The sequence below is a fragment of the Furipterus horrens genome, unplaced genomic scaffold (assembly GCF_987537825.1).
Source record: "Furipterus horrens unplaced genomic scaffold, mFurHor1.1.pri manual_scaffold_6, whole genome shotgun sequence".
Lineage (NCBI taxonomy): Eukaryota > Metazoa > Chordata > Mammalia > Chiroptera > Furipteridae > Furipterus > Furipterus horrens.
The window spans coordinates 61892168-61916064 of NW_028327176.1; the positions used below are offsets into that span (position 1 = coordinate 61892168).

At 35.8% G+C, this 23897-nt stretch overlaps 1 protein-coding gene across 2 annotated transcripts in view; it reads left to right on the forward strand.

Moving 5' to 3' along the window:
• Positions 1-21421, forward strand: part of CTNNA2 (catenin alpha 2) — a 1309400-nt gene extending 1287979 nt beyond the window's left edge. For both annotated transcript variants that reach the window (XM_090281609.1, XM_090281608.1), the window contains one exon: positions 20240-21421. In XM_090281609.1, the coding sequence (XP_090137735.1) occupies positions 20240-20527 (288 nt within the window). In that variant the 3' untranslated portion in view covers positions 20528-21421. The remainder of the gene's footprint in view (positions 1-20239) is intronic.
• Positions 21422-23897: the final 2476 nt, after the last annotated feature.

Sequence of the window (23897 nt, forward strand, 5' to 3'; positions counted from 1 at the left end):
TGAGTTTATTCATGACTGGTAAACATTAAGTAACTTCTTGGGGGTCACAAAATTAGTGGTTGATGTATTGTAGTGCTTCCAAGAAGCCTGCTTTGATATTCTTCCACAGCATGATGAGATCTGTCACTCCTGATATGACAGTGTGATGTGATAATATTTAATTTTATTTCTCTCAATTAGTCTGTAAGCTCTATAAAGATAGGAAATGCATCTGAATGTTCATTTTCCCCCCTGAGTCTGTGCACAAGGAGCACATAATGTGTGCTTAGTACATTAGCTTCTTTGCCATTCTTCTTGCCATTAAGTTATCACACCAAAAAAATCCCAATAAATGATTCTGAAGTCTATCATTCATTTGTTCATTTGTTCCTACATGAAAACACATGACTTTATTTTAAATATTATATTTCAAAGTGTATTAAAATTTGGGGTCAAATATCAAGTAAGTTTTTTCTCAGCTAACAAATTTCTTTATAATTTACTTTAAATTTTCTTGTACATTAATTAGATTTCTTTTTTTTAAAGGTTATGGTATGAAAACATACAGAATTTCTTCCAAAAGAACTGAATTAATCAAATTAACAATTTATTTTAAAAAGAAACGTGAAAGTAAGGGCCACAGTGACACGGTTGGTTTCATTTGCTCTCACACATGAAGATTATGATATATTAAAATGTTAACTATATTTAGATGTAAAATTTTACTTTTTAAGTAAGTATCCCAAATTATTAATGCCCAATAATAGTATTAGTAATTTTATAAATCCTTGCACATGTTTTAATTAGGTTTAATTATAACTGCATATGATAAATCATCCAAATAGAGTTATTTCTCTTTCATGTGGATCAATATGTAGTTCAGGGTCAGTATAGTAAGCCCAGAATCTGGCATCAAACACTCAGACCCCTTCTGACCTGTTCTACTTAATAGGGGGCTACCATTCTCAAGTTCATTTTTTGGTCCACGATGACTGCTGATTCTCCACCTTACCATTTTCCATACAAGAAGAAGAAAAGAGGTTAGAAGGTAAAACAGTGTGATGTTTAATTTTGTTAGCCCCCTTTAAGGAAATTATTCAGGAGTATCTGTTTCCCCATTTCAACAATTTCTTACATCATATGAAGAATCTGGAAAAAAAAAAAAAAGACTGGGAGAGTTAGGCATGGGTTTGAAGTACTTGCTTGTGTATAACCACCATTACATGGAACATTAATTGAATTCTGAATTCCAATAGTTATTGTGTGACCTTGGGCAAGTTTTTTTTTCTAACCTCTCTGAGTTCCATTATTTCCATCTATAAAGTGATGATATTTATATTTACTTTATTGCATTGTTATTGAAATATGTTAGCATGTGCTGCACACTTAGCACTCAAAATGTAGAAATACTAAATAAATGGGTAACTTTTTTTTGTTATCATGATCTTGTCTCTTCAGGTAAAAGACAGTCTTTTGCATAACGTAGGTGCCCGCTCGTTCTCTTTCATCATGTTAACCACCATTAGGCCATTGGACATACAGCAGTAAACAGCTAGCTAAGTCCCTGCCCTCCTAGAGATTACATTCTCTTGTCATTGAGCACCCTAGAAGAATTGTTTATAGATAGGTGATCATTGAACTTACAGAAGAGAACGTCTATAACAGAAAAGTGAAGTAGTGGTTCTCACATTTAATTTGTAGAAGAATCACATGGGTAGCAGATTAAAATGGAGATTCCTGGGCTCTGCCTTTAAAGTTCTGAAACTCATATCAGAGATTAGGAATCTGTGTTCTAGTCTTAGATGTTTCTGGTGCGCTTGACACATGGATCACACTTTGAAGATACTAATCTAAGAAATGGATGGAAGGAAGCCCTATGAGCTACGGTGAGAGCTTTCTAGGACTTACATCAGTTTTAACCCTTTCCTAAAAAACCTTTGGCTTGTTCCATTCATCTATTTTAGTCTGGCTTAGTCCTGGTTATTCTTTGTTTTGAGGGTGTGTTGTGGTTTTTCGTTGTAGGATATTGAGCAACATCTCTGGTGTCTCCCTGCCAGTTGTTTGTAGCAACCTCCCTTTCCCAGTAGTGATAATCAAATGTCCTCAGGCATTGCCAAATGTATCTTGGGGTGGGAATGCAGAATTGCCCTGGGTGAGAACCACAGGTCTGGTTGAAATCTTGACCCTTTACTTAGAACATACAGACTATCTGAAATGGAGGCATGTACCTCTTCCCTGTGGAAGGGAGGAAGATGGAAGGTACAAAGATTCCAGTGTCTTGTGCCAAATATGCACTCCAAGCCTGACATCAGGGTGTGGTTGAGAACTTCTGAGACTCCTGAGAACCCATCACTATCATCCTCTGGCCATAATCTTAATATACCTTTTAAAGGTCTTTAACCGCCATTCTTAGTTAGACCAAATCTTTGTGTTTTAGAGACATTTTTACTGTCAAAGGCAATTAAGGCTTTGGCAAGGATGTTGTTTGAAACTTTAGACAAGTAACATGACTTAAGTTTCTTGCTTTTTACAAACAAGGGTACTGAGGTTAAAGCAATTCAACTGTTTTCATAGCACTTTTTAAAAACAAATCCTTTTGACATATCATTACATACTACTTTAGCTAGTCTCTTTGTATATTATTAATCTTTTTTGATTAATCTTTTAAAAATAAGTAAAAAATCAGTAATTGTTTATATTCAAAAATAATAAGGAATGCAGCAGGCTGACGATGTCCTTGAGGTTCAAATTACTTATGCAGGTATTTTTAAGGTGATATTTACCTCTGTAATGCTGAAATTAATGTGGGTGAGCCCTTGAACTCAAGCAAGCTTTGGGTAGAAATAGAATGTTTTATACCTTAGTATTAATGTTTCAAAGAGAAAGCTGGAGAGCTGTAAGAGAGTCCTGATATAACAGAGATTACTTTCTTTCAAAGATATAGCAGTTCTGTATTTGAAGAATTTGCCTTGGCATTTTTTAGTGTATCAGGTAAAGAAATAATGAGGTGGCCTTTACATCTCACTATAAATATGGAGGTGATTTAACTTTGTCAAAGGCTATATTTGTAAGGACCCCAAGATAGGGATTGTTCCTTGAGGAAACTTTCATCTTAACATTAAGCATGATTTTTGGTAGGGGCAGATACTGTACCAGACTCTCTCCAACCCTTTAATGTTTATCATTCTTCACTGGTTAAACATTGTCATTTTCTTGGAAGTTCATGAAGCACTTTTTTGTTTTTCAAAGAAGTTTTTGAACTTTATAGATTTAAGGCTTTCTTTCAAAGGAGCCATTAATATTTTTCTATGATTTTCGACAATGCTGTTATGCATTTTCAGTCTTTTGAGGATACTCTGGCCTTTAATCTGTGGTTTTGAAAGTTTCTTGTATAGCTCAACCTCTTTTGCAAAGAAACAGACAGTATGTTGCCCATCTATAGCGGTTCTTTGTTGGACCAAAGAAATAACATTTCCAGTTTTAGACTGAACAGAACCCCCTGGTACTTTTGCTGCATTTTCCCTAAAAGTACAGTCATTCTGGGAGAAACAGACTGTGAGGTTCCAAACCAGGCCAAGCGTTGGCAAACATCTCTATGGAAAAGTATCTTAGCTTCTCAGGGGAACCACCTTAAATGCTCCTCATTTTTTATTTTATTTAAAAGCAGTCAGAGCTAAGTATATAGTTATAAATAACCTGTATCTGGGAACAGAAATCATGCATTTAAATCCCTGTTAATTGTCTTATTAGCTAGCAAGTTTCTTCTCCTATTGAATAGTGAAAATAAAGTGATATACCTTTTTTTTTTTTTTTTTTTTTTGGTGAGGATTATGTGATGTAACATATAGGAAAGATATAATTGCTTGGGATGCTCAATAAGTATTGAATCTGGAAAACATACCAAGTACATTAAGCCAATAAAGAGAAGCACTAATCAATTTTTATCAGTAGGCTGGTTTTACAAGTCAATTGAAGACGCAGCCTAAACCGAGAATTCATCTCTTAACTGACTAAACGCTGGAAATATGTACATGCAATCCCATGTGACTAATGTGGAGAACATGCCAGTAAATAAGTAGGAAGTACTTGTTCATCAGTAGTCAGAAGTCTAACACTGAAGACAGGACTTTTGCATACAAAGCTTTTGAAGAAAAGGCAGCAAATAAGCAACTGATTATTTGATTTTAGTATAATAGAGCTGGAATCACCAAGGACAGCTCCATGGATGAGCTGGCTACTTATATCATAAAAACGGTTTGTCTTCATTTTTTATTGACCTTCTGTATCTCTTTTTGGGCTGCACTCCATAGCCAGCTTTTAGGTCTCTAATAGAAGGTTCCCATGTTTTATTTCTTTTGAGAATCACATTTCTTGACCATTCTTTATAAAAGGGAAAAATGAGATTGTAGCTAGACCACCCCATCCATACTTCATCCCTAGTCATGTCCACTGTCGGGTGGAAGAAAAAGCTTACCTCCTATTGAAAGTATCTTGTTCTTATTTTTCTTGGACTTGTGGTACCCTCACACTATCCTATCATCTATTGGAATACACTTCCCTGTGCAGAGCTTTTTGGGCCTGAGGTTCCCAGGTGACCTAATAAATTATGATGAAGGTTCTAAAAGAACTTCCAAAGCTATAATCTCCAGAAATTATGCGGTAATATTTTATAGTGACATGCTTATTTAAAATTTAAAATGTATTTTAAAATGTATTTTAAATTTTCTTTATCACTAGGATCTCAGAATATTTGATGAAATATATTGGTATTACTGACCTCAATTTACAGTTTAACTGGCACACCCAAGATTAGTGCAGTTACTCTAGTGGATAATCTTGTGCTTTGTGCAATGTAAGGATGTTGCTGAGCTCTGTCTTCCATAGACTAATAACTGAACGCATTCTGACATGTACTAATATATATATATAAATGTATATGTGTACATATATATAGTTTTTAAAAACTTTATCAATCAACCTCACATTACATCATGGTGCTCACTGTATAGCAAATTAAAAAGCAACATAGAAATTGAGAATTAATATTTTTCATGATGTTTGGTTAAATAGGAAGTTATATATATGGTGGTTAGAAAAAATGAAAATTAGATGTAACTTAATCAAGTTTTTTTTTGTTTTTTTTTTAACATGTAGATGACATTTTTAGTTACTGGCAAGAAAATTAGTAAGTAGATGACATCATTACTACTTGCCTAGTTCATATCTCATGTGAATCATGATTGCAAGGTTGGAAATTGGTGTCACAATTTTTCCTTTGTGCCATAAGGAAATTCATCTCCTTACTGCTTGGTCACATGACTCAATTATGTGAACAATTAATATGCACCATAACTCATGCTTAGCTCCACATAAATGACACCAGTAGCCAGAAGTAAAGAGTTCAGAGCAGACAAACCCCATGGTAAAATTCTGGTCAGGGAAGATGGTGTCACAGTGGCCCAATGGTAGTATGAAATTTTGTGAACCCAAGTTTACAAAAATGTGAACTTTTCCCTATTTCAGTTTCTTCATATTCAAGAAAGGGATGATAGTGTTGTACCTTATATATCTTTTGAGGATTAAAGATCATTTATTAAGACACCAGCACTGTACCTAGCAAACATAGCTCAGTACAGTATTCCCTCATTTATCGCAGGTATTACGTTCTAGACGCCCCCCCCCCACAATAGGTGAAAATCTGCGAAGTGGGAACCTTACATTTATTTTAGTATTTATATATATTTTAAGGCTTTATAAACCCTTCCCACACACTTATAAACTGTTTCCAGTCCCTTATTAACCTTTCTCACTCCCTTATTAACCTTTTCCACACTTTTATAAACAATACTTACATTCTCAAACATATTCTACACCCTTAAACCTACGTAACTTTAACAGCATAAGTATACAGTACCACAAAATCCCATAATATAGCAAAAAATCCACAATAAATAATTAAATATAATATTTTTAAAAATCCCGCAATACAGTGAGGCTGCGATAAGTGAACTGTGATATAGAGAGGGACTACTGTATTTCATAAGATGCTGATACTATTGGTAAGGGGAATGGTCTTTTAAAAAAGCTCAGAATTTTATACAATGATAGAAAGCAATAAATACAAAAAAAAATGGTGGCTATTTTCTGACCAAATACTAATCCTGAAGCTCTACTACTGAGGACACAGTAAGACGAAGAGGCCATAAGATTTGTATTACAATTCGACTGAAGTTTACCTTCTCTATGATGTCCCTAAATTTCATACTCCTGTAAATATCATGACTTTAAGTAAGCTTCCATGGAAGAATGAACAGGTAGAAGGCATGGGGGAGTTGGGACTGGAACTAGGCATTGTGACCTATTTTTTGTCTCTGGACAATCAATTCCATTACCTCTTATTTCCTCATCCATAAAGTTGAAATTATTTAATAACCTTTATAAAGTATTTATGAAAGACCTATATTCTGGATACTGTTTTAGGTATTTGAGATATAACAGAGGATGGGGGAAACAAACCTAAGAAGAAAAGATTTGTTTGGATGATTGAGGTTATAAAAGAAATATTAAAACAGGAAGAAGAGAGAAAATTGAGAGTATAAGGGTAGTAATGGAGCTGTAATTTGAAAAGTGAAGTTTTCACTAAGATGCTGACATTTGGTTAAAGACTTGATGAAGGTTTTCTTGGGGAGGAAAATTGTAGGCAATTGGAAAAAACACAAAGGTCCTGAAGTGTGGGCATGACTGGTCTGAGTTAACAAGGAAGAAAAGAGAACTATTGGAGACCAGAGTATATGACTTTGAAGGCCATTTTGATAGCTTTGGATTCAGACTGATATGGGGATTCACTGGACAATATTAAGAAGAAAAGTGACATTATGTGAATTTATTTAACAGATCATTGACTTTTGTTTAAAAATATATAAAAGGGGGTAAAAGGTGGGAAAAAGGAATCAAGCTAGGGGAAAATATTGCACAATCCTGAGAGAGATTCTCATGGCTTGGCTATAGTGGTGATATTGGAGACGATGAGGGGAGGTTAAATAATGGATACATTTCAAAGATGCTGTTGGCATGACATGACGGCAGTTTGGATGTTGGGACAGAGAGAACAGATGTAACATAAGAAAGAGTTGTGTAACATGTTGAAAGAGTAGTGTTGCCAATAACAAAGTAGGAAGACTGTACGAAGAGCAGATTTTGGGTAGAGGTGTGGTGTAAATCATAGAGCTTTTGCCTGTCTCTCAAATATTAAGAAGATTCGGTAAGAAAACTCTGCAGAAGCTTAAAGCATTCTCTACATGTCAAAAGGTCTTATTTGTGAAAGTAACAACTCATGAAAGAACATGAAGGGTGATCTAGATGAAAGTTAAAACTTAATGCTTACAACTCATTGAGTTGTCTTCTGAACTAAAGATAGAAAAGCTCTACCTGAATCTGTGACAGTGTACACACTGAGAGTGTGAGCACTTGGAAATCATTGGTATATGTGATAAAACTGGTAGATAGTATACATCTTACAATGGGAAAAGCAGTGACCAGAAAGAAAGAAAAAAAATTGGAGGTTATTTTTCTGTCTGCTCAAAAAATGTTTAAAAGTAGGTAGAAAAATGTGTTCAATTATAAAAAGCTATAGATCAACTGCTCAAAGTTAAAACTAATTAAAATTACTGGTTTTAAATTATACATTACACTGAAGACCTCTTATGAACCCTCAAATAATGATATTCATTTCTTCTTGTTGCAATTCTCATTCCTGTAATGAAAGAAGAGTTGAAACTTTGTTAGGAATATATATAATAAAATAATTCACTATCATTTCACTTTGATTTTCTGCATTATACTTAAAATATAATTCTTTATGAATTATGTGGGAAGAAAATTGTGATAATGAGGCAGAAATGATGTTACATACTACTCTTAAAGCATAGCCTTTGGGGGAAGGTTAAAATAGTGGGGATGGAGAATAGGTTTTTATCTTGATTGCTAATTTTCCTCAGTCATTAGTGATTGCCTGGGCCATGTTTTGAGAATTCTGAGACCATTTCTAGGATCAGTAGAACAAAATACTGTTATTAAGTGAGCATGCCTGCTAAAGGTACCAACAAAGAAATGAGAGCAACTGGGCACACATCAACCATCTTTATTTATTAGTTCTGGAAGAAGCTTGGGGCATTGACAAGTATGGCCTGTCTTAATGTTGTCCATTGTGGGTTTTTGCACCTGTTCTACTTGCTTTCTCCTCCTGGTCTTTCCAGGTCATAGCCAAGGCAATGTTCTTAGATTTTGACTTTTATTCATCTTGGATTTTTTTTCTTTAGAATATCTTTCTCAAAACCTGCCCTTTGCTAACTTATTTGGTTAATAAATGTGAGCACAGTATACCAATGGCATAAAATTGGTATACTCATGTTCTGGGAAGCTGGTTGCATGAGCCTTTCACAAACTCTTAGGAATATGTAAATTAAGTACCTCAGGTCTCTTGATGGATTTAATGATGACACAGGCTAACCTTAGCTGGAGATGGCAGGTTCTCAGTTCAAGACTGAGCTAAAGATTAAAAATAGTCCATCTTTTAGAAAAATAGATTTAAGACTTTATGGAATAAGTCTAGGGAACCCAAGTGTTTATGTTTTGATAGAGATAAAGCACAAGGCTTGGGAAGTCAATCTTCAGTGTTGGATGAGCCCCTCTAGGCCAGAAGGGACTCCATTTTTGAGGCAGTTGGATCTCGCAACTGAATTCTGACAACAACGTAAGATTTTAGTGAATTAAAGTGTTAAACTTTTCAAGTAATATTATTTCCTTGTTAAAAATAAATATTTAGAAATAATATCTTAACCAAAATGAACAGCCTGTATTTTTGGAATTAGGCCCTACAATTGGTTGTGTAAAATATTTTATAGTATTTCTTTTTATGCTTCTTAAATTAGACCTTTAAACATCATTTTCCCAGGCTATACTGTCTTCCCTCTATCTCCTATTAGAGCTCTCTTGACTTTCTACTATTAGTCTTCCTTCAATCCTATTAGCCTTAAATGTTCTTAGACATTTGGGGTGTCACATTTTTTACACAAAACCCTTGTTTTATTGTGCTTAATCCCTTCTTTCCTTCAGCTAAAGAATATAGTAGGACTAGAAAAGATAAAGATATTTTTGGTGCTTTTCTATTTCCCTTGTAAATGTCGTTGTGCCTTTATCCCTAACACATTAAACCATAATATTCAGGCACTGAGAGCAAGCCAAGGTGGTAAGTAGGTCCAGTAAGAAGAAGGTTAGAGAGAACCCAAAATGCTAAGTGGGGGGACCTCAAAAGGAGAAGGTAAAATGGAGGAGTTAGAAATAGGGAAATATAATTTTTAAAAACTTTTTTTACTGAAATGGTGATTTAAGGAAAGATAAACCACAGTAATAATAAACACTAAGATTTACTAAGGGCCTAGCATGTGCCACACACTCAGCTTCAAGGACATTATCTCATTTAATACCTAAAGACATAAATAATTTATTTTCATTTTTATTTTAAATATTAAACATTTGAGATAGAGCTAGATTAAGTAGCTCTCTCCAGATCACATAACCAGTGATCAGTCCAATCAGGGTTTGAACTAGGGCTTTGAGTTCAGAGTCCAGGTTTTCCTTCACTATAAGAAAGGAAATGATTGAAAGGCTGGAAACTACAGGGAGAACAGGAGGCAGAGTATAAAATGTGAGAATTTCTTACCAGAGGGAAGAAAATGAAAAGGATTTGGAAGAAATAAGTGAAGAAGAAAGAACTAGGATACTGAGCAAAGGCAAGTAACAGTCCCTGGGAGAAGGGGTCTCTTCTGGTCTTCTTCACTCTTTTCATCCAGGACCCAGGTAGCAATGGAAACTTCGACCAGCTTTTCAACACACCTGCTAAGGACCATGGGCTGGATGGGAGTTACTTTCCCCAACATATGAATAATGCCATATGACACAATTCTTTGTGGTGGAATGTGAAGAGAAGTGGAAGAATAAAGAAGAAGAATCCAGGGTTCTCAGACTAGGTTTACTTTCTAGGCACAGTCCTCCACCAACCTGCACCCAAAGGTGTAGTTCTTGACTAGTGCTTTGTGCTTCACTGAGTGGCTGCACTTTGTATGCTGGAGCCTACGTGCTATTTTGTAGAGTTAAATAGCCTTCATCACTTATCATCACACTCCTACAAAGTTGGGGTCCATCAGTGATCCATTCATCCATTTTATGAAGACTTATTTCTCGTGGATTCTTGGACAATGACTTGTCCTAGATTTGTCTTCTGGTCATGCTGATACTACTGAGGGAAGGAAAGTGGGGGAAAGAGAGAGTTCAAAGATGCTGATCTTCTGCTAGCTGGCTCTCCTATAGGGAAGGAAAAAAGAGGTTTTAGCTGTTTGAAGCATTGCTACAAGGTATAAGCCTTGGATAGCGGTGACAGAAAGACTGTTTTCTTACCCTGGAATATTTTTCAATTATGGTTTGAACTCCTATTGGATTTCTTTCTCATGGTTCTGTTGTTATATAGGAACAAACCAGAGAGGAGATCCTTACATGTGGAAAAAAAATTGTAGGGAGGAAGAAATATAGAAGAAGAAGGTGGTAACTGCCCAAATAAACAAATAGCTGTTCATAACTGTCCAAGAGCCAACACATCACATCTCAATACTCTTACTTCTCCCTGAGATTCCAAGGTTAGCAAGAATGCCTTGTTTGGGTTGAGCAAAAACTGTTTTGCCTTTAATGATGAGAAAAATGGCCCTAAGCCATATTTAGGAAATTTGTTGACTGTAATTAAACCTTCATGGGAGTCCCAAGGTTTACTTACCTATAATAGAAAAAATGCAAATGAAGACAGTTAATTAGTGGACTGGCTGATGATGAACCACTACCTACCTACCTAAATGAATTAAGAATGAAGACACAAACATGTTCTGTTGGGAAAGTTACCTGAGGGCCAGTTGGTAAATTTCTCACCAAGCAGGGGAGGTCTTTTCTTAGCCTGATTGAGATTGCAGTGCTTTTCTGCTAAGGCCTTTGCCAACTTCACCAGGACCCGGTGCATATAGGCTCCCTAACAGCTAGCCTTCAGCACTGGTGGAGCACCGGCTGCCTTCCTGTCATAGTACAAGGAAGCCCTGCAGGAAAAATAACAGATATCTTGTTCTCTTTTCTGTCATGATTCGGCCACTGCTCAAAGTTGTAAAAAATTTGCTTTACAAGATCCCATGATCACATGGGAATGCCCCTGGGATTAACCCAAAGCTACAGGAGATACTCCCTAGTATTTTAACTAGCAATTATAACGAACTAGTAAATGTTCTAATATTAATAGATTTAATGCAGCTTTTCTTTTTCTTTTTAACAATAATCACAGCTCACCTCTGATGGTCATTTTTCACTTCAAACACTTGTTAATATATTCAACTAATTTTTATCACCTGATTTAAAGTTACCCCCCAAATGATTTGCACTCTATTAATTCTATGTCTTCTGCTTAATAATTTTATTCATTAGCAACTATGGTATCAGCAATAAGTGTACAAAAGAGTATATGCATCATTTGAATAAAAATATTTGTGAGCTGATTAGTACTAAAAAAAACAAAAGTTTTGAAGTTAGTTTTAATATAGAAGTAGAGGTAAAATATTTTGGTAACATATTTAATTGTTTTTGACAACTCTGTCAAAATGTGACCTTTTGGAAGAGGGATGTAGAGAAGTTTTGTTACCCCTGACACCCAGCAGACCCTGAAGGAGAAAAGTGCCATGATTGAGTAATAATGTCTGCCATGGCCACCACAGAGTTAAGTGGCAAGTTACTGCCTGTGTTCACCACTGTCCTTATCCTAGCAGGAAGAAATCCACCTTTGTGAACTCACTTCATTGTTGATGTTTGATGAGGAAGAGAAAGTGGACTAGAACACTGAAGTATGAGGGCTTGCCATAATGGAATTTTAATTTTTGCAAGTGTGTAAACATCCATAAAATGGGAAAAGATGCAATTACGCTGAACCTTTTCACCTGTCTCTGTTTGCCTGAGTTATTTATCACTCTGCACTTGCTAGCGTTGTTAAAGAGTATTACTGATACAGACTTTGGGAAAAGTAGGCAGGTATTTCAAATGTATTAGAGTTTCTAAGGGACCAAATATCTCTTCAAAACCTCATGGATGTTTTAAACATGAAATGTTCTCCTTGGCAGATAATAGGCACCAATGCTCTGGGTTTCTAACCTCGCATTCATTAGCAAAACTGACTTACTGCAAAGTCTTTTTTTTCCCCCTTCCTTGTAAGTAATCTGTGACTCATTTTGAGTGGATAACTGATTAAATATAAATAAATGACCAGTGGAAAGATTCCAATTTTCTCAAAGTGTTTGCTCTCAATTGATTGTCAATTTTCCCATTAAAACTTCCTTCCCCCAAAACACTATCTCAGGCCTAAATAGAGATATAGCATAGTTCCATTAAAATACTTCATGTTGGAATGTTGTCCTGTATATGGAATGGTTATGGGCACATACCTAGGTTGCAGGTTCAATCTCTGGGTTGGAGAGCCTATGAGAGATAACCAATCAATGTTTCCCTCTCTCTCTCCAGGCAACAAAAAATATATCCTCGGGTGAGGATTTAAAAAAAAGTACTTTACGTTCTTATGTTAAACACTAAATTATTCCCATTAAAATATCTTGCAAGTGGCTAAAATGGACTCTACCCATATTTGCAGAACAATTTTAGTACTCTAAAATCAGTAACACTATCAGCTCTGACATGAGAAAATTAAAATAGCCTAGGCCTAAGTGGGACTGGATTCTCTCTCCCAGGAGCTTCTAAGCTTCTTGAGGTAATCAAGGCAAACTTCTCAGTTTTATCATATTTCAAAATAGCCCTCAAATGAATTTGGTTAATTTTATTCAATTTACCTTAGCCAGGAGTATCATGGCACTTGCATTATTTTAAATCCAATGACAGGTTGCTTTGTACCTGGGATTTCCATGAACTGCCATATGTGGTTTATTATTTTTTGATAATAGATAATCAGCCTTTTGAAAATATTCATTTCAAATATTAATTTCAAGGTTGTATTTCTATCTCTACATGCATATTTTAAATGGATTAATGTAGAACTCAGTGTAATTTTTAATTCTGTAATTATATGTCTGGCCCTCTCCTAAGCAATTTACTATGTTATATATACTTAATCCAATGCATTTCCTTCCACCTCTTTTACATTGCTTTGCAAATTTGGTTATTTTTTTTATGTATGTGTTTTTAAAACCAGCCATTAAATCTAAACTGCATTTGTTTTGTTGCTGGTTGGCCCCAGGAAGTTCACCATTATTATCGAGAGTGACTGCTAACTACTTAACAGACAAGTTCACCGTTATTATTGAGAGTGATTGCTAATTAGTTAACAAACTAGAAAGTAGCCCCGACTGTCAAGGGAATAGTTAAGATATTTCTTGATGATGTTATATCTTTGATTATTAAAAGAATATTGATTTTTATATTGAAATTATAATGCTGAGAGGATTTTTACTACATTTAGTGGACTTTTTGACCTAATAAAAGAATGGATTAAATATTTCATTTAACATTCTATTATATCTCTCTGTAAAAATGCTAAATATGAAGGGAAGAAGAAATTAGAATTGACATAAATTACTGGTATATGCCTGTAGTATGCAGAACACTGCTGTTGAAACTGTGGGGGAAACCAATATAAGCAACTATGTGGTTTCTTATATCTGTGTACCTGAACTTTAATTCAATAATTTCAACTGTTCCTTTGATGACTACGTGCAACATGAACATTTGAAACTCAATACACTCAAAGTTAAACTTGGCATTATAACACCTCATTTTCTTTCTTATTTCTACCATATGGGTTAAGAGCATCAATATATACCCAGTTGTAGCCCTAGCTGCTGTGGCTCAGTGGATTGTCGGCCTGCGAGCCAAGTGTCGCTGGTTCGATTCCCAGTCACGGCACATAATTAGGTTGCACGTCAGGTCCCCAGTTGGGGGTGCAAGTGAGAGGCAACCACACAGTGATGTTTCTCTCCCTCTCTTTCTCCTTTCCCCTCTCTCTAAAAATAAATAAACAAATAAGTAAATTATAAAATATATATATATATATATATATATATATATATATATATATATATATATATATCCAGTTGTACAAGCTAGAAATTTGAGATCTATCCTTCATCACTAAACCATTCAGTCATCAACAATCTTGTATTTCATTCATTAAAGTGCGTTGGCTCAGTGGATTGAGCGTCGGCCTGCGAGCTAAGTGTCGCTGGTTCAATCTTCCAGTCAGGGCACATCAGAGAAGGAAAACTCTGACTCCAAAAAACCTCCGCTGCCTTGCGGCATACCTCTTCAGGGGAAAGGCTAAGGGAGTAAACCCCGACAGAAAATCCGGAGCCGGAGTCCCTAAGGCGGTTTGACGTTGTAGTCAACACCGGCAACTCCCGCGGCGCACCTGAAGCCAAGCTGTATTGACTCCGTCTTTCCCTTGGACCCTTCAGCTGCGAAGAGGGGGGGTCTGCTGCATGGGAAACAGCAGACCCTCCATATCACCCTGCCCAGGCTCCGTAGCTTCAGCTTCACTGGAGAGGACACTCCAGCGTCATCGCAAGATGTCGATTCAACACGGGAGGAGACAGATACCGTGTCACTCCCGAGTCGGACTGCACAACCATTCTCGGTGGTGCAGATAGACTCTTAAGAAGCTACACCATCGTCTCTCGAGACGGACGGCTGCCGACGACGAGATATCATGACCGCCATGAGGCTTTATTTCCCTACCATGTCCCAACCTGACTCAAGGCAGATCTCCAGTTCTCTCTGTTCCTTTAGCACCTTACACCCTGCTAAAGCAGATATCACAGAGCATTAAGCCTTTTAATTTATGTGTCTATGTTTGTGCACCCAACCCTAAATCACAGTGTTTGGCACAAATAGATACATACTAGTTGTCTGAAGAGATTCTTGGATGAATAAGTAAACAGACTTAAAGGTAAAGAGTCAATGAAAACTCAACATTTCAAGAAATTTATTTTCACTTTCATTTAGAAGAGTGTGTTTGAGTCATGCAGTCAGAATTGTTTGTGGAAACAGAACATCTCTTGTGGTGTGAGCCTCATGTTAATGAAACAGTATGGAACTTAAGATGTGACATTTTCAAACTCTTCAGATGATCCTGTAAATTGAGTTATTTTAGGCCCTTTTTATAACACTCTTCATCTTTTGACGTAAGGAATTAGGCAGCATAAATATCAATTAATGGCAGAATTAGAATTCATGAGTCTTTCCATTCAAAACACAAAATGAGAATTGAATGGTGAAAGAGAAATCTATTAGAAGTTGTGTGGGGTTAAAAAGAGTAGTAACAGAGGCAGAAAAATGGCCAGAAAAAAAACATAAAAACTGCTATAAGACAGCTCTCCCACCCTTACTTGCTTTTCATGGACTGTAATAGAACAAGATGTGAGGACACAGCTGTTGCCTTTTTAAAAATAGTAGTTTGATATTTTAAAAGAATATTGACAGAATTAAAGAAGCCTAATTTCTGTAGTTAGAAACAGCAGACACCTATGACCTGGAATAGAGAGGATTAGCCTAGCACAGCTTGCTAGATTTGGGGTTTGTGGATTCTTCTAAGTGGCTCTGGGAAGCAGCATGAAGCAACAGTTAGTTCATGGACTCTGAAGTTAGGCTGCCTAGATTTAAATCTTGACTTCTTCACCTCATTTGTAATGGGATACTGGACAAGCTATATGGCTCTGTAAATCCTAACGAAGCATAATAGCATTTCCTGTGTCAGGAATGATTGTGAGATTGAATGAGAGAAATGTAACACAGGTGGACAGCTAGTTCAGAGACTGGCTCATGGTCGCATTTTCTAAATTTAGGCTCTTATTTTTAAAGGTATGTGAAAATTAGCAACTTTCTCTTTGACGAGATATGAGAATAGAATTGGACGTCAAGTAGGAATAGAAAGACCCATAAGCAGGAAAAATACAAGTCTCTTTGTGGAAAAGTCCTGTCAGTGTATATGCAGGTCATCTTGAGGAACAGCTGAGATCTGTCCCATTTCTGAGGCTATTAAAAAGCTAGCACAACCAGCCCAGAGAAAGGCATAGAACACCAATTAGAGTAGGTGAACTCCAGCCAACGGTATACATCTTTATGGATGTGTAATGAAATGTGCTTCAGAGAAACTAAGCAAGTGCAAGAAAAATCTGCCAGTCTCAGATTCCAGGCACTGCCTTCGTGAGGGAGAATCCAAGGCAGCAAGGCACCATCAAGTCTAGGAAAGAGTGGGAAGGGCTGATCCCAGGGCAGGAGATCCAGTTATAAAAAATTCAGGCTCTGAGGATGAGGATGAACATCACAGATCGGTGTGATAGAGGTTCTCACCTGACGTAGTCATGATGTTTACAGGATGTTACCAGGTTTAAAGGACAGGCTTTCACCTAAACAGAGGTAATAATTGAGATAGGTTCATTTTTAATGTCAGGTAGTCACCGAAAGAACAAGAGCCCAGAGGTTAAAGGATGTTTCAGAGACGTGGTATAGTGGATCAGACGGTAGGCTTTGCACAGAGATAGTACTGGTCTTAACCTCTACTTTGCAATTACTACAGGATCAAGTAATATTACATCTCTAAGCTTTAGTTTGCTCACTTGTAGAATGGGGGCAAGGAAAGTTCTCACTTCAAGGATTTTTAAAACTTAAATCATGAAATTTAATTAAAAACATGAAGGCAAACCCAAGCACCTGCTAATTACTCTATTAATGTTGGTTATTATTAAAACTATACAAAATTATTTGTATGTCTTGTTTGAAAATGCTTATAGTATAAATCACAAACTAAAATGTGGTTATGTGAAATAAGTTTTTCAAAACATTGTATTAAAAATAAATCACCTGGCCATGTAGCTTTACTCTTTTAATGTATTTTTTTAGGAAGTGAATTTTTTAGCAAAATGTGCCACCCAGAGAAACCAGGTCTCAGTACTATTTGGACAAGCACAAATAACAAAGACCTATTTTTAAATAAAACAAATTTTTATTGTACTGATAATTATCTCAGTCATTCAAGTGTGTATAAAGCATGTGGGAAAAAAATCCTTTGGTAATTCAATTTTTAAGAAAAAGTCAAATTTTTAATTTTAGATTGGGCTTATTGTCTAGGTATATATTTGTTCAAGTTTATCTGGCCAGGTCCTTCACGTCCTTGCTTTGCCTTGCCACAAATTAGAATCTGCTCTACCAGATGGCTTGAATGAAATAATTGGCTTTATATTTCAGAGCTGTCTCACTCTCGACCAATGTGTTAGGTTTATTCACAGGATTCCTGCTTCAGGCTGGGAGAGCAAAGGGGTTCTGAAGAAGAGACAGGCTATCCTATTTTTGCTGCAGAATTAGACACCATCTATCTGAAAATGGAATCTGTGGTAAAAATCTCCAAATTACTTGTAATTTTTCTCTTTGGATCCACTTAATTCTCCAAGGATTTGCTTTTGGAAACCCTTTAATAATACAATAGACATGCCTTCTTCTACTTCTACTAATTTTATTGCTCTGAAGCAAATTAAGAGAACTGTCTTTGCTATTACATCATTTCACCTTCTCTTTACCCATAACACACAATAGAATTAACTAACTTTGTGAATGAGTATTACTTATTTTTAAAACCTGACAGACTTATAAGAAATCATCAATTAGCCAAGGGATATAGTATCTAGCATCTTAAGAAGTCATGACTAATCAAATTGTCCCAACATTTTACTATTTTATCTCTTTGCTTTATTATTTACATTACTACATGAGATATTACCAACTTCACACATGGCAAAAGCTCTGAAATCATTGGATGAGATAAGCCTTCAGATAATATTTGGGTTTCATTAATTCAGTCGTTCTCAACTTCTTTTCGTACATCAGAATCCCCTGGATTGCAAGTTTTTAATTTGGAAAGTTTGGGATTGGCCTTAGAAGTTGCATTTCTAACAGGTTCCCAGGTGATGCCGATACTGTTAGTTCAGAGACTGTACTTTGAGAATCGCTGTACTAATCCATGCTAGTTTCTCTTCTATTAACATGAATAATTTAGAGTTTACTTTTGCTTAGATAGCTGTAGAAACTTATGCTGTATAATCTAAACAGTCTGGGTTAAACAGTTATTTTGTTATATATATACCTTGTACAGTGTAATAGAAGTGGTAAAGTAGTTACTCTAACCATTTGGTTGATTTAATTCACAAAGCAATCAATTATGATATTTGCTGAATCATGGCTCTAATCTACAGATCATTTTGCTTCTCTATATTAATGTGAGGTTAATGTTAATACTGATGTTTAATCTTATTTTTCTTAGCGGTGGAACCTCAGTTCTATGGTATTGTAAAGAATTCATACATAGAAAGCATCTTCCATTATTCCCCCAATTATCTGACTGTATGGGTTTATCTAGCAGTGGAAAAATTGAGTTTGTCATGAAGTAATTTTTTAACTTGGCTTAATTTTATTTAACTTTAACAATGACTGTGGAACAGAGATCAGCATGTTCTTGGTCACTAGTTGGGATGCATTTTGGTCTCAAGAAATGGCAAAAGCTAAAGTGAGTGCAGGTTGCATGATACAGGAAAGCCGCAGCGTTTGGGGTCCCTCAGCTTTAACACCTTGCTAATCACCTTGCACCCAGAAGATTGGAGGCCTATCTCCCAATTTTCTAATGCAGCTACAACTCATTAATTACAGATTATACAACAAAGCATCTCAAAAACTAGGAAGAACATTGCTTACAACATCCTTGGATCCCTTATCTAATGGCAGTGGATACATTTCCTTAGTTCCACCCCTGTAACTGGAGTAGTAATTTCAGTCCCGCTGTTAATTCTTTCCCTTTACTAGGTTGCATATAGAATTCTGGCTGAAAGGGAGTCTGGGAAATGCAGTTTTGATCATTTCTGGCACCTATGGTTCAGGAAGTGAAGGGAAAAGAATGTTGAAACATGCTGAATGGTCTAGTATACAGCATTACCACACTAACGAGTAAAAAGCAGAAAAGAGGTTAACCTAAAAAAATATTCCTGGCCCAAGAGTCTGAGGATGAGCTTCTAAACCTACTGTGCTCTGAGCTGTGACTTGTCATAGCCTTTTTGAGATAATCCTGCCCAACAGTATGGCAGTATGGTACAGTAATACAGTCTGTAAGGACTTCATTATTTAACCTGTGTAAAACTGTGAAAGTTACTAGACCTCGGCATGCAACAGTCCTCTCATCATAAAAGAGCAGTGGCAATAATTGCCACTTTATAGATTGTTGTGAGAGTTAAATGGGAAAATACAGAGCTCTGACTCTAGTGTTTGGCACATAGTGCTAAATCAATATTTCATTAACACATGGACACAGGAGTCTCACTGAATGCTCTCCGCCCTACAACAGCCTGGCACAATTATTGATATTCCTATAGGAGGTATATTCATGACCTGGGAATATTTAAATGGATTCTCAAGCTTAATAAACACTTAAGCAAAAGACAACACCCTGAGTGTTCCTCTTATCAGCTCTTTGCATCCTTCCCAATCCTAAACCCAGGATGGAGAAATAATCTATAAATACAGGTATACTTCCCCTGGGGGGCCATACAATTACAATGTAACCTCTTATACCCTCTTATTCTTCAGTGGCTGCCAAATGCCTTTCAAACATTTGAGTAATTGAGACCATTACTCATCAGCCTAATGTAATAACATGAGATACTCTACTTTGAAAAACTTGTGTAAACATTGGAATTTGATCAAAAGAGGGCTTTGATTTAGGGGTATGGGATTTTTAATGAACTATGCATCATGAATAACCTTTTTTTTCCTTTTGTTTTTTCTTTTTACCTTGAGAGGAGGGAAGGGAGAAGATAGGTGACTGCTTTATAGTTTATTCACCTTACCATGTGATAATTTGCTTCTTTGGGAAGTCGGAACATATTGAGGGCTAACATATTTGGGTATCAATTAATGGAAGAGGTAGGATTTGGAAGTGAGTAAATGATAACAAATGGAAGGTATCGGTAAATAAGGGAGAATCAAAAATACATGCAAAAAAGCATGTCAAAATTCAACATCCATTTATGATAGAGAGCTCTCAACAAAGTGGTATAGAGCAAGCATTGTTTTACTGTGAAATTGCACTGGTATGTTGTGAATGTTGTGCCTTGACTAACACAGGTGTATCTCACTCTAGCTGGACAGTGCTACATCGCTCATCCAGGCAGCAAAAAACCTGATGAATGCTGTTGTCCTCACGGTAAAAGCATCCTATGTGGCCTCGACCAAATACCAGAAGGTCTATGGGACAGCCGCTGTCAACTCACCTGTTGTGTCTTGGAAAATGAAGGCTCCAGAGAAGAAACCCCTTGTGAAGAGAGAAAAGCCTGAAGAATTCCAGACACGTGTTAGACGAGGTTCTCAGAAGAAACACATTTCGCCTGTACAGGCCTTAAGTGAATTCAAAGCAATGGATTCCTTCTAGGATGATAGGGTTTAACAAAAAAGCTTTTTTCTTTCTTTTCTTTTTTTTCCTTTTCTTTTTAAATTTATTTTTTTGTATGCATACCTGCCGATTCATATGCCTCTGGCAAGGGGAAATTATGGGAGCAGAGTCTGTTTGCATGAAGATGATGTGATCAATAGTACTGATCCATCTACAAGCCTAGAGAGGGGACAGGGAAGTCCTGTCCTGAGGTGGCACAGAGCTCTTCTTTGCAACATTATTATACAATCTGGTGAAGAATTTCTATTGCAATGTTTATGGGAGTGGGAGGGATGGGGAAAATAAACTTAATGCTACAAGAGCAAATTCTAATGCATGCAAGAATCATTAGGTTGGCAGGTATATTAAGTGAAAAATCTGGAAGTGTAATAATGGTAGACCATAAAGCTTGTATTGCTTCTGTGTCAGTGCAAAAATGTACTAGATAATACTCTTAAGTGTATGGCCCACAAATGGAACAACTTAACTTTGAAGTCATATCCATGATATGTGGATTTTTTACTAAGGGGAAACTAACTCGTCCAGCCTAAAATGCTTCTTTTAATCTGTATTCCATTCTTTCTCTTCTAGTAGTGCCATCACTAGTGCTCATGCTATCATTTTTTTCCCTTTCACTGAAAACAAACATTTATTTGAGACAATTATTCTTCTGGGAGCACTGGAAGAACAATATAATGATCAATCTTGCTTTTACTTAAAAAAAAAATTGAACTATGATTTTGCTAGAAATAGGAGGCCCAGTGGTGAAATTTTAGAGGAATGGCAACTGACAATGTGTGAAGGTTTAGAGGCAAATACATAGATGTAGCTTGGAGTGCTAGTATCTAATATGAATTGTACCTACTAACTCAAAATAAACACATTTAATCTTGACATCTGAAGAATGTTTTCTTTCTTTAAATGCATACTTAATAAAAGATCAGAATAGCTTCTTGAAAAGTATCTAAAATGGTTTGTTGGATCTTAGAAATTAGGGGAAAAATAGAAATACATAAATCTCTGAGTCATACTTAAAGTCCAGAAACTACTTTTTTAAAATATTTTCCATTTGTTTTTACTTACCTTCAAAAAGAATCTTAAATTAGAAACTCATATCTTAGATTTTTTGTGGACCATGTTAAGATCTGCACTAAATTTAAGACATTTAAGGGGTTCTCAGAGAGAAACTGAATTTGATATATGCCCATTCATTTCAAAATATTTTACTTCAAAACTTGGTAATCTAAATTTTAAAAACAGGGCATCTGTCTCATCACTAGGAAGGAGTGAGTAGTCTTTCAGCTTTGGCCCAAGGAGTGAGAAAGGAACCTCAGACATTCATCTGAGCACCCCAAATCCTCCCATGTAAATGATCCCTACAGGTTAGCAAGTCACAATATGTCTCCAGAAGACTTCTGGTAAAATATGTGTGTTTCTTAGCAATGTGGTAACACACTGGGACTCTGCTTGTATTAGCTTCGGTGCAAGGTCTTAAAGAGAAGAGACTGAGGACTTATGGAAGGAGAGAAGCATAGACCAAAATCTTATCTAGACACAGTTCTGCTCAAAACACTACTAACCACCACCGGGTGGTGAAAATCCCACCCAGGCTGAGAATAATCAGATGAAAAAGCCACAATAAAACTAGAAGCTGATTTTTAACACTAATCATTAGATTCTATTTCCACAATCCTGTCCCCTTATTGTGTATAAGTTTAATAAAGGATATATAAGACAAAGTACACAGCTAACATTATACTCGACATTGGAAAGCTTTTTCTCATCTTAAGATCAGGAACAAGACAAGGATGCCTTATCTTTGCTACTTTTACTCAACATAGTATTGAAAGCCCTAACCAGAGCAATAAAGCAAAAACAGATGACATCCAGATCATAAAGGAATAAATAAAACTGTCACTATTTTCAGATGACATATTATATATAGAAAATGCTAAAATCTCTACAAAAAAAAACCCTTTAGGACTAATAACCACATTCAGTAATGTTGCAATATACAAAATCAATATACGACAATCATCCGTATTTATACTATAATGAACTATAAGAAAAAGAACAGTGAAAATGTTTGTAATGTAATCAAAACAATAAAATACCTAGGAATAAACTCAATTAAGGAGATGAAATAACTGAAAATTATAAAACAGTGATGAAAGAGATTAAAGACACAAATAAATAGAAATATAGTACATGCTTAGGGATTAGAAGAATAAATATCATGAAATTACCCATGCTACCCAAAGCAACCTACATAGTCAATACAATCACTGTCAAATTTTTCATTGTATTTTTTCACAGAAATAGAACAAACAAGTCTAAAAATGTTAATGAAATCACAAAGCACCTCATAATAGCCAAATCAGTCTTGTGAAAGAACACATCTGGAGACATAACATTCCCTGATATCAAACTACTATATCACAAAGCTAGAGTAATACAAATGGTATGGTACTGGCATAGAAACAGACACATAGATTAATGGCCCAGAAAGAAACCTATGCATATATGATTAATTTGTGGCAAAGGAGCCAAAATATACAATGGGTAAAAGACAGCCTTTTCAACAAATAGTATGGGGGAAACTTGACAGCCACATGCAAAAAAATGAAACCAAACTACCCTACTGTACAGAAAAATTACTCTAAATGGATTAAAGAATTGGTTATAAAACATGAAATCATAAAACTCATAGAATTAAAAATAAGCAGTAAGTTTCTTATCATCAGTCTTGGTGATGACTTTTTGAATCTGAGGCCAAAAGCAAGGGCAACAAAAACAAAAATAAACAAATGGCACTACATCAAACTAAAATGCTTCTGCACAACAAAATGAAAGGGCCACCTACAGAATGGAAGAAAACATTGCAACCTTATGCTGAGGTACATTTGCTCTATACCACTTTGTTGAGAGCTCTGTATCATAAATGGATGTTGAATTTTGACATGCTTTTTTGCATGTATTTTTGCTTCTCCCTTATTTATTGATACCTTCCATTTGTTATCATTTACTCACTTCCAAATCCTACCTCTTCCGTTAATTGATACCCAAATATGTTAGCTCTCAATATGTTCTGACTTCTCTAGTACTACACAGTAGTTATATCTCTACCCCTTTCATTTGACATATTGTGATTTCTTGTCATATTTATAAAATAATATGTACAGGTAAATTACCAAGCAAAATAAGCATTAAACATATTGGAATTTTATATATTGTAGTTCCTAAGTTTGCCAGTAACAAGTCATATGTTATTAGATTTTTACTGCTGTGTCATTACATAGCAACCAAATCAAAGTGGTCAGTACTTGTACTTACTCTTCACTTGAAGATTATGGCACTTTTAAAGGTAATT